Source organism: Ambystoma mexicanum, chromosome 1q (assembly GCF_040938575.1).
Source record: "Ambystoma mexicanum isolate Mex_15411 chromosome 1q, UKY_AmexF1_1, whole genome shotgun sequence".
Classification (NCBI taxonomy): Eukaryota; Metazoa; Chordata; class Amphibia; order Caudata; family Ambystomatidae; genus Ambystoma; species Ambystoma mexicanum.
The window spans coordinates 1256539315-1256551417 of record NC_090922.1 but is presented as its reverse complement, the minus strand read 5'-3'; the positions used below and the strand labels follow the sequence as shown (position 1 = coordinate 1256551417).

General features: G+C 49.0%; 1 protein-coding gene across 1 annotated transcript in view; it reads left to right on the top strand.

Moving 5' to 3' along the window:
* The window catches only part of HOOK1 (hook microtubule tethering protein 1), a 1744708-nt gene that overhangs the window by 1461147 nt on the left and 271458 nt on the right, over window positions 1-12103 (top strand). The window contains exon 18 of the mRNA XM_069642072.1: window positions 4473-4555. Within this exon, the coding sequence (XP_069498173.1) occupies window positions 4473-4555 (83 nt within the window). The remainder of the gene's footprint in view (window positions 1-4472; window positions 4556-12103) is intronic.

The following is a 12103-nucleotide window of genomic DNA, read 5'->3' as shown; positions in this document are numbered from 1 at the left end:
GTCGACGCGCAACGCCCTCTAGAGAAAAACTTTCCGAGGCCAGCAGAGAAGGAGATATCTAGGATAAGGAATACGTCGGAGGAACATCCCGTCGAAAGAACGTTACAAGGTAAGAAGTAACTTGTTCTTCTTCTACTTGGTGGGTGTCTAAATTGTCTCGCCAAGTCTCTTTCAGCTTTCCAACACGGCACGGGGCCCCCAAGGCTTTCTGGTTGACTCACCGCGTTAACGTGTGTCTGTAGCAGAGCACCGTTACCAGGCTGATTGTCCCAGCTGAACAGAGTCTCTCGTGGTTCCTGCGTCAGTCTCTCGAGCTGCCACCAAGGGAGTCTCTGCTATTCAGCAAGACCGTGCCTCGTCAGGTGCTGCAGCCTCTGCCTTCCACCGGAGTTTCTCTCCTCCGGTATGCAACGCCTCCAGGAAGGTGCCTGTGAGCGTCTCCTTCCTACAGCGTGGGTCGTTCCAGTGGCACTGCCTAGGTGTGTGTCGCCCGCTCCGTGTCCTCTGTGGTTTCTGCTCCGCCTGCCTCTTCAGACTGTGACCGCCTCCTCCTCTCCTGCCACACTCCTTTGCATCGTAAGGTGCATCATTTTTAAATCTCCTGCACAGCTGATAATGGTTAGAACAATTAGTCTGCACCTTTGGCTTAAGGTTGTTCCTGTTCCACATTGTCTCTTTACCCCTCTTCTTCATCGCATTACCATCCCAGGATCTGGTAGCGGCTGCCTTTCCCTGGCCACATGGCAGGAGACTTTAGGCTGGGGGTTAGTGATGACTGCAGGATTCATCACAACGCACAGAAAGGACTCCAGTCAACTTGCATGATATGATCTGCATTCCCACATCGCAACTACATATCAGCTATGTCTCACTTGTAAGTATCGCACTTCATCGCAATGGAAGATAGCCGTATCCATCCTGGTTCACAGCCACCCACCCGCATACATGTGCAATAATCCACTACTCAAACTCACATCACCTTTGCCACTAGAATGCCACTACAAAATGTGGTCTAGCTGGGCAAATAGTTTCCTTAACTCACATTCTCTCCCGACAGCCCATCACAGCACCCACCCACTAGCCAGATCACTGTGGGTTGCTAGCATGGATGTAGCCACCCCTATCTACCTTCGCTCTGGCTAAAAAACACACACACATACAAACATCCTCATCAATTTCTCATACCTTATAGTTCGGTCCTCCAAGGGTGTTCATCCACAGCGCTTTATAATAGTCGCTATGCAAATTCTACATAGCATAAGCATTAAATAACATAACATGTGCAAAACAAGATCATTGACATTTGTCAGGGTACTTTTTTGGCTAAAACTTCAAGGGCCACTGTGAAGTATTAAGGCTTCCAACTCCTGCATCTCAGAAGTCTTGCTATTAAATGCAATGTTTTGCCCTCAACAATATCTGGGGGAAGGGGTGTGGCAGTGTTTGTGTCCCTGAAGAGGGTGCATAGTCTTGCGCCCAACCCCCTTCAAACACCTTTAATGAGGTGGACTTGTCACACCAGACTTCATTGGGAAGCTGGAGCCACCTTCTAGTGCAACAATGGGTACAGATTACTTCAGACTGGGTCCTGAAAACAGTTTTTCTGGGTATTGTCTTCTATTACAGAAAGATCATCCTCTAACATTTCTCCTACTCTCTTTCTCTCGTCTTTCTCCTTGGAATCATATCCTGTTACCAAGAAGTTACTGATTTTCTTTGCATTTTCTTTGCAAAGGTTTCCCTTTGACAGCTTGGATACAGCTGACTTTAAGATATTTCCTTGACCCCAAGAAAGGTGGTAGTCTGCAGCCTGTTAGGCCTTCATCTGTTGAATTGGGTCTAGTGAAAGGAAACGTTCACTATTATGATTGGGGCCAGATGGTCCAGGCCCTTAAAATCTCTTATCTACTGACTTCAAAGTTCTTTGGTCTCTTGGGATTCATGGCCTCATGCATCTTTTTGGTACCAGAATCAAGACTGCAGAGACGGTTTTCACAGTGGACTCAGAAGTCTGAGTCGTTCCAGTTTTGGGGCAACTTGGACGATCTGCTAGTACTGCCTCGCTGTTTACATGGAATCTACTTGGTTTTGCCTCTCCCCAGTCTACTCTGAAAAGAGCCATTTTGTCACTGTGGCATACTTGTGATGGATGCCCCCCAGTTTGTTTAGGATGACCATCTATCCGATCTGTTGGTCAGTGGTCATTGGGACAACCAGGGACGGAGTGGACATTCTCACATCAAGTTTGCATTCTTTTCACCTGTGCTTTCTCACAACGTAGATTCTCTTCCTGACAGCTTCAGCACACTGTTTGAGTGTGATACAGACACTTCAGAGGTAATTTTGCCACCTGCACAGATTGTAATTTACTGATGAAAACCAATGAGCCTCATCACAATTTTAGTGGTAATTCGTCGGTAAACCTGCTGAATTACTGGCAAAATGAGTTACCGTTACCTCCACTCATGGACTTACCACAGGATTCTGCCTGGTAATATGGCATTTTTAGTCCCCATTTGGGCAGTAATTCCTCTGCGGTAAATCCAACATTTTTTTGGGCATTAGAGTTGAGGATTTACCTCCAGCATTTTGCTGGAGGTAAATCCTCAACTTCAAGGCCAAACTCTTTGTTTCACAGTGGGGTAAATGCAGCAGTTATTTTGTTACACCTAGAAAAAGGGGTGCCAAACTTGTTATGAGGCCCATGTTTCCACCAGTAAAATATAGCCCTGCAATTTAGGTGCTTCTATCACATTGACCTGGGGCACAGAGCATAAAGACTTCTATCGCCTACTTCATCTTCTCCGTAGGGCAGACCCACATGCATCTCTTCCTGTATTCATTTGTTATGTGGGAGCTTATGCTTGATTCCAGAGGGAATCAAATGAATGGTTGCAATTTAAAACAAGGTAACCTGGGCCTGCCATGTTCTAGTTACGCTCATTAGCAACACTAATCAGTTTTACATGGAGAGGACTACTTTACATTTAAGCCTGCACTTGGTCCTCTCTGTGCAATTTACCAGCTTCATCTAAATTATCGCCTTTTTGTGAACACTTCTTTCCTGATATTCTCTAAGGAAAAAGGACCCCACCACCCCCAAAAGAGTAGAAAATTCACTTCCTAGTCTTCACACACCAAAGAGAATTTCTATCATCTTGATCCAAAGAGGCTGCTCTGCTTTGGTGTTTATCATAATGTCAACAAGCAGTTTGTTGGGTTTGCTGGCCTTTGGAATGGTATTATCAAAAACACAATTCTAGTCGGTTGACGGTACCCGGGCCAATTTAACCACTTCCACTCTGCAAGGTGCTCTCCCCTTCATGCCATTTGGATGTCTCAGCACACGTTTGCCAAGCATGATTGCCTGGATCTATTGGCAACAGAGCATGACTTCTTTGGATGGCCTGTTTTGCAGCAGTTTTTCATTTAGGATATTGGTTCCTTGCAAGCTCTTGCCCACCATCCAATGTTATGGTCCTGCTTTGGGAGTATTTCAAAAGATGAGGACCCTTTAGGATCGAGGTCACAACGGACACACCCAAAGGTAAGTAATGTGTTTGCTAGTAAATGTGTCAGGGCACTCCTTTAAACCTGAATTGCATCACTCCAATAGCTGATGAGCATCCCATCAAGATAAAAACCGGGGCACTCATTTAATGCTCTACAAGTGTTTGCCCAAACTCAGTGCCCAAATGGTCCAGTTAGTGAAAGCTAATCACTGTCTAACATAGCCTTTTTTTCATGAAAAGCCAGACCTTAGGCTTATTTCCTGCAAGCATACATTGCCTGGGAGCAAAGGTGTAGTAGGTCTCATGAGGGGCATTCCCCCCTGTCTGTAAGGTCCTCTATTTTACTCACTCCATTCTTTTGTGTCACATTTGGAATAGAAGAGAGGGCAATTATGTGAAAGAAGGGGTCTGACTAAGTTTCTGTTTTTAGATATTAGCATTAGATGGGTTCTCAGTCACATCTTTTCTGCCCTTCAACGATTACTTTGATATTATCATTTGCATAAAAGGCACTTCTTAGTCAGAGAAAGAGGGAGCAGATAGCTAATAGCAAAGGAGACTAATTAAATTATATCTGCCATGTATAGGAACAAGTATTTACATTACTGTCTTGACTTTCATACTAAGCAATAGTATACCTACCCACTCTTTCCAATAGTGTCTCTTTATTGTTTAGGAGAATCGGCGGTGCCCACAGTTGGCATTCATACTATTCAAGATTTGTGGTAAGCACAGACATAAGTGTCAAGAATTGTTTTGTTGGAGGTTTAGGGCACTTTGATTATTTCTATGGAGCACTGTGGTGGAAACTTTATTTTGCAAGTAAAGCAATTGACTTTTGCAGTTGCTTTAAGCAGCATACACATACAATTGTAATTGTTTCTTATGAAGTATGAATCTGTTGTTTGCTCTAATTCATAATATTTGCTTTGCTTATCATATAATTTGCTACCTACAAAGGGAAAAATTGAACGAGGTCCATGATGCTTTACAGAAGAAAAGGGAACTTCTTGAAGACCTCCAACCTGATCTGAATCCAAACTGTAAGTACATATTCGTAAACGTTCTGACAATTATTTGGATTTAAAGTTTGAGCAGTGCGTGACTTAATATAGTCATTTTATGTGTACCTTTAAAGTTATTTTTACTCAATTTGATTAGTTGTTTGATGAATATATTAATTGGTTTGCAGTCTGTGCTTAGACCTTACTTGATGAATGAATATGATGAGATACATTCAGAAAAGATATTTTGAATGGATTGTGTCTTCCCACGTAGTCCTCATCTTTTGATATATCCATATTCAGCTTTGGCTGCTTCGGAAAAATATTTCAGCAGGGGGCGCAGCGTGTGGATGCCAGTCGACTCGTCCCTGGAGGGTTTCCGTCCTGATGTCTATGTCACATAGTTGAGAGGACAAGATACTAGTATCAACAGAGTATATGCATATTTAAGCAATTATCCGCGAGATGGGGGCACTGTTGGCAAGTAATGGCCTGGGGCCCAAGTTATTGAGGGCCACAGCGCCATTACCTGCCATTAATGCCAGTTGCCGAAGGGTTTATAGCTATTTGTCCCCCAGCATGTGGTCATTTCACAAGTTTAAAAAAACGTACACAGGAAAATTACTGCCATGGTCAAGGTCTCCCTTTCCATGAGGGCCACTGGAGTGTCAGGAGGAGAGGCATGGCAGCGGGGTGTCAGGCAAGCACACGGTTAAGGAGAAGAGGTAGAGAGGTGACTGCATGGTGGAATTGGTTGACGGTATTTTGGTAGGGGATGTCAAGAGGGCTGTGGCGACTGTGACTAAAGGTTGGCGGAAGATGGCTGCATCCTGCTGCTCAAGTGTCTGATGTAATGCCCGCTCCAAGCTCCTCGATTGGCAGGAAAGTCATCTGTTGTCACTACCAAGGTGCTAACATGAGAACAAGGGCATTATATCAAGCTAGAAGCAAGTCGATCAGAATTCTGAATAACTTGCAGCAAAATTAAGTGATAACAGGCCACAGCAAAGGGATTCTAAGCAAAACAGACTGTCATGCAATATATTACGTGGAAAGCGCAGAAGATTCTTTCAACTTTGATTTCCATTTATAGGCAGTCGCTTAGCATGTCTATGAAGGGGACAGCTTCATTGGCTTCGGTTTGTTTAAAATCCTAATAAAATACCACAAACCAACACCTCTTACATCAACTGTATTCAAGGGGGATATTCAAAAAGCTATATTGAGCAAATTTAGAGGACTTTTTGTCAAATAACATTCTACTGCCAATTCATAGAATAAATCAAATATAATCTCAAAAAAGGTTTTTTATCAAACTTAGTCCCATAAGTACAACAAACGTGCAAATTGTCATATCAAATATATTTTTTATTTTTCATTTTGTACATAAATATAATTAAATATCACAATCTCCAAATTCATTTAAAATCATGAGACCACCAGTGGGCGCAGAGAAGTACGGCTGCCTAATCTCAGGCTCCCGCTTCTTCCAGCAGAAAGCGAAGTGAATGTGCGGAACCACACTGTCCCTGCACCGGCAATAGGGGCTTAAGGGGAGGTGAGGGGGTTTGGAGCCCCCAGGCAAAATTTCTGAGTGGAGGAGCGCCGGCAAGGTGCAGCCCCAAGGGCTTGTTGGCTCCTTGTTTGGAAGGTGCGGCGCATCAAGGAGGCTGTGGAAAAGCCCATCCCCCACACCCGGCACGGAAACATGCCGGATGAGCACCCTTCGCCCAGGGACAGCAGAGTCCTGCTGCTGGGACGTGGCTGCAGAAGCCTTGCTTTGGCGGCCCTCAAAAACATACTCGCTCCTTCTGGTTGGTGCTGGTGCCCAAGACCACAGCCGTTGGACTGCGCATTGACAAGCAGGGAGTCCCTGTCATCGGGCGGCAATAAGGCCAACAGGGTTGCCAAGCTCCCCGAGCCCCCACCAGGCACACACCTGCGCTACACCCACTGTCAGGCCTCCCGATGCAGGCTGGTTGTTTAAAGTGAAGAGCCCTGAAGAGGGGAAGACACCGGCTTTGCGTTTGGTGAGAGAGAAAAACAGTCCCTGCCAGGTGTGGAACACTTGGGGTGCAGACCCTGTGACGACAGAGGGACCATCTCTCACCAGAGCTGGGGAAGGACAGTGGCTCCCCCAGCTTCTGGGGTAACGTCTTGCTGTAACGCTGCCCCCATTGTCCAAGGGGCCTGCGCACTGCTCTCTCAGAGGCCGTAGGGACAATCAGATCGCTGGCATCTGCTACGGTAACCAGAGTCTCAAGGAGAGGACTTACCTAAAGCGCTGACACATTTTCCGACACCTTGAGTTATGCCTGCTGTGTGGACAGGGCAAAACCAAAGACTCTCCTCAGTGCTGGAGCCCTGAGACCTGCAGATGGGAAAGTATATTGGGATGCCTGGGAGCGCACCCGAGGTAAGGATGCTGATGGTGTGGACCTGATGCACTTTGCCTCTAAAAAGGACATTGGGAGCATATTTGGCGGAAATCAAGGCACTCAGAGGAGACTTGCAATTATCCCTAGTATGCCTTGCAGGGAGGGTTAGAACGGTGGAAAGTAAGATGGAGAGCTTGGAGAACAACCAGTTAAACGCTGACATGGTTAAAATGCGCTTTGACGCTCGAATGACAGAGCTGAAGCTGCACAAAGATGAGGTTACCCTGAAAATGGATGACTTGGAAAACTGGGAGAGGAGGAATAATATCCGTATATTGGGGCTGAAGGAAGCCGATAGAGAAACGCCAGTGCACGTGGAGTGCAAGGTGCAAGCCAGTATTAACCTCTTTTTCATGGCAGAAGGGGGTGAGGAGGTGCACATGGAGAGAGCAAACTGGGGTGGCAAGCCCCATGGTAGTGAGAACATTCCATTGTGGGCAGGTGCTTGAGGTATAAGGATAAAGCAGAAGTTCTATCCAGAGCAAGATTGCGGCAAGAGCTGGAGTATTGTCAGGAACGTCGTCTTGCGCGGAGGTAGCACGTACACCTGCCTCCCCGTTGGGTCTTGCCCACTGGGATATTCACAACTCAGGCATCCGCGACCCGCCGGGGAAAGAGGGTTAGGGTCCGCTGGTTTGGATGGGTTGGGGGAGTTAGGTAAACCGGTTGAGGGATAGGGAGAGGTTGTGGATAGGGTTGGGGTAGTTAGGAAAGTGTACCGTTGAGCCCCTCCTGGGGATTCCGTGAACTCTGGAGTACTGCCCAGACTCATGCACACTAGCACTCCCTCATGCTTTACTGTATTACATGACCCGGATAACTTCTCTGGGTTCTGGTGCATTAGGCGATACCACACATTGCATACTAGAATTGCCCCTACTATGCTTTCTGCCATATAGTGTAATCACAAACATCCAATTCCTCAATATTACTCTCTAGTTTGGCAACCAGACATTTCCTGCTGTTTGAATGACATTCATACATTGGCATTAGCAACAAACACAACAAGATTTAAGCACTTAGCTTCGTCTCATGAGGAGCTGGATTCTGCCTTGGACCGATCAATGTTGAACGTTAAGCATGAGTTAAGGATTAATGGTGCCGGCGTCCGACTCCAATCCCGCGGTCTTCAGGACCCAGCGTCGGCGTGGGTTAGTATTCTGTAACTTCCCCACATGCAAGTTTTCCCCAGAAATGAACGAGTAACATGAGAGAAAGGCACTTATCTCTTGTAAGCAGCGGGGCCTGCAGTGTTCGCAGGCGGGGGATGGCCCCACTGTTGGCAGCCTGCAGGAGCCCGCAGAAACACGTCTCCTCCGTCGGAAGGTTCGTAGCGCAAGCGGGGATTCTCGTGTGTTCCGCGCGCATGGAAGGGCGTCGTCCCAATGCTTCCCAGGTCGAGCGGGGCTTCTGGGAAATGGAGTCCTTTGTCGTTTTCTGCGTTCCTGATGGCTTTTAAGCCCGTGGAGCCGGTCCCAAGCCTTCTGCCTGCACATATAACAGAGGAGGACCCTGAAATAAAGATGTTTACATCTTTCATGCACTTTGCCACACCAATCCCCTTCCTTACTAGCATCAACAACCTGGTACTTGGTACTAGCCCCAGCTACTCGTGCAGGATTCTTGACAAGTATGAAGGTTCATGTGTTGTGATCTACCAAGATCTATCTAACCTAACGCTGTCCCGGAAGAGAGATTGGTGGAGCTCACAAAGTGGCTTACTGAGATCGGAACTCAGGGTTCAGGTATTGGTGGGCGTATCCATTCGCCTTACAGTTCGAAGTGGAAGCGATAGACTACCAGATCACTTCAGCGGAGGAAGCATAGCAGACCATATGCCATTGGATGTCAGAGGCCGATGCAGTATTGGACCAGCAGACAAGTCCTGCCAAGAAGAAGGGAAAACTGGCACCATTCGTGGGACCTCCGCGGCACCAGAGAGGATACACTGGACGAAGTGCATGTGGCTGAATGGCCTGTCCCCACGAAAAGATCCGCGAGCACTCTAGTAGCAGTGTGGCGGACAAGAAAGCGCACAATCTTATGAAGACAGAGAAATGTGCACATGGGACCATGTGGTCTCTGTGAGACAGCTGGAATGGGGGCACTTATATGCTACTCTGGGTAGCCCTCAGCTGGACAGAGGGCGTCTCTACATCATTTACTGCAGGTTGCCAGTTACAGTTCACAAAGTTTATGTTTCAGTTGCACTGGGAAGTTTCACGGGTAGTGTTATGTCTGGTTCTGGTCCCTGTATACATCTCCAAAGTGAGTGGTGGTGTTAGTATGGAATGTCAGTGTGGGACCCTACGTGCCTGAGAAGAATGATGTGTGGTTGGAGTTCCGATCCAGGCAGTTGATGAAGATGTGGCGGTAGCCAGTGGGCTTTCCATAAGCTCTTCCTAGCTCCTTTGATGTAACCTGCTTTCTACAGAGCAAGCGTATCCTTATAACTTACTTTACTATACTGGCGATGAGTTGGTCTCAGATATGGACCCATGGCTGGAACAACAAGTAGCTGTAACTACATCTGAGAGTGAGATATGAAAGTAACTGCTGCGGGGGGCGTAAGGGGGTGCAATAATGGAGGTTGATGACTGCAGAGAGGAAGAGGGAGAACCTCTTCCCCCTAGAGATGGGTCCCACCACGCAGGGCGATGTGATGTTGAGGAAGTGAGAGGACAGAGGATTTGCCAAGGAGAGTGGTCCTGCAGAATGGTCTTGCAAGTAACTGGGAGAGTGATGCTGCAGAATGGTCCCGCAAGTAACTGGGACTGTTAGCTCCCCAGCTGGGTCCCTGGAAAAAGTGCTGTCTGTGGAAATGGAGGCTCAGGACTTCCCCAGGGACTGGACTGTAACAGCACAGACGTTTTTGTCTTTCTATGCATTGGTTGTGCATGCCTACTGTTGTGTGGCCACCCGTGCCTCGGGCAGGCCTGCATGCACTCCTGCGCACATTCACACAGGAACACACAGGACACGGTGTTGGCCGTCTCGCGTCACGGCCGTAACTGCCGGCACGGGCGCACTTTATTTAACTGCGCATGCGTGTAGCCCAAACGAGGCTCCCGAGTCCAGTACATAGTCCTTGAGGTATGAGGGCAGTCGGCGACCCCTTCTCATCGGGTACCTGGACATCTCTGGCGCGGCTCCACGCAGGCCATCCTCAGCTGGGCCAGGCTCCCTCTGGATGTCATCCATTCGACCCTCCGGGGTTTCCTCGGAAATCCTGCTCTCGCTCGGCTCACTCGTATCCGCTGACGTGTCGACTCGCTTAAAGAAGGACTTGTTGCGAGTGACTGTGCCACGGGCACAGGCTGCCGTCACCATGGTCCCTTTTACATGTGTGACTCTCCACGGGTGGGGTTCGTAGGGTAATGACAACTTGCCCTCAGGGTGGCGGTTACAGACCAGCACCGCATCTCCCACGCGTACCTCTTTGTCTTGTAGACCCCTTCTTTCACTTTCTCGCTGGTTCCGTGCCATGCGATCCTCTCTGACCTTCTCGTTGTCAATGACGCCTGGCCCACGGCCCTCGATCTCTGGTATCATGCCTCTGGGGCAGCGTCCGAACAGCGCTTCAGCGGGGGCTACCCCTGTGGACTGGTGTGGGGTGGTCCTGTACTCTCTTAAGAATTCCACTAGCTTCTTGGGAAGGTCCTCCCCTCCATGAGCGGAAATTCTTAGCACTTTGTTCAAAGTGCGCATTAACCTTTCGGCCTCCCCATTGGTGCGAGGCCACAGAGGGGATACCCTCCGGTGGTGAATGCCTCTGTCTTTGGGGTATTGGGCGAAAATGCTGCCTGTGAACGGGGGCCCATTGTCCGAGCATAATATTTCCGGGAACCCATGGGTCGCGAACATTTTGTCCAGGGCCCTAGTGGTGTATTCAGTCGTGGTGTGTTCCAACACCTCCACCTCCGGGTATCGCGACCATTGGTCCACGGCCACTAAAAAGTACATGCCCCGACCAGTCGATCCGAAATCCACATGTACCGTTCCCCAGGGCTTCTCGATTCGTTCCATCGACCTAATCGGTGGGGCCTTGTCCCCGGGAGCCGCGGCTTGACACGGCATACACCTTCCCACAAAGCGCTCTGCCATGCCCTCAAGGTCGGGGAACCACACCTTCGGACGGAGCCTCGCCTTGGTCTTGACGACCCCTTGGTGCCCGATGTGTGCTAACTCCAGGACGCGATTCCTCAAGGCTTGCGGAATCACAATCTGTCTCCCTCTCAGTAGCAGCCCATCATCCGAAATGGACAACTCATCCCTCACCTTCCAGAGCGCCTGAAGGTCCTTCTGGGCTTCTAGCTGCCGCCTGGAGTTGTCCCTTAGCACAGCTTTCCAGTCACCACTCCTCACCGCCGCCTTGATGATGTGGAACACCTCATCCTTGGATGACTCAGTTGCGATGGTGAGTCTCGATAGCGCCACTGGCAATGCCCCTTCCACGACGTGGCAGAGTAGTCCTTGGCATTCCGACACTTCCTCGTTCAGGTCCCCACTCCCCTTGTTGGGGTGGCGCGACAGATAGTCCGCCGGGTTGTTGGTGCCTGGCCTGTACACGAGCCTCACCCCATACTCCATCAGGGCCAGCATCCACCGCTCGATTCTGGGAGGCGGCTTAGACGATACTCCCGCCAGGATGGGCAGTAACGGCTTATGGTCAGTCACGACCACCACGGGCTTGCCCAGAATGTATAGCCGAAAGTGGCGACAGCCCCACAGAATGGCTAGAGCCTCTCTTTCAATTTGCGAGTAGCGCCTTTCAGTGTCCGAGAGTGCCTTGCTCGCATACGCGATGGGTCTCATTTCCCCTCTTTTGTCTGGCTGTAGTAGCACTGCACCAACACCCACGGGACTCGCATCTACAACAATTTCTGATTCAACTGATGGGTTGAAATACGCCATGGTGTCATCATCCGACAGGGCATTCTTGAGGCGCTGAAAAGCCTCTTGCTCCTCCCTCTCCCAAGTCCACACGGCATCGTTCCGGGTCAACGCCCTGAGAGGTTCCGACAGGGAGGCCAACCCTCTGATGAAGCGCCCACAGTAATTGACCATCCCCAAGAAACTCCTCACCTTGTTAGGGTATTGGGGCGCGTCGGCCTCACGAATGTCCTTAATCTTTGCCGGATCCGGAGAC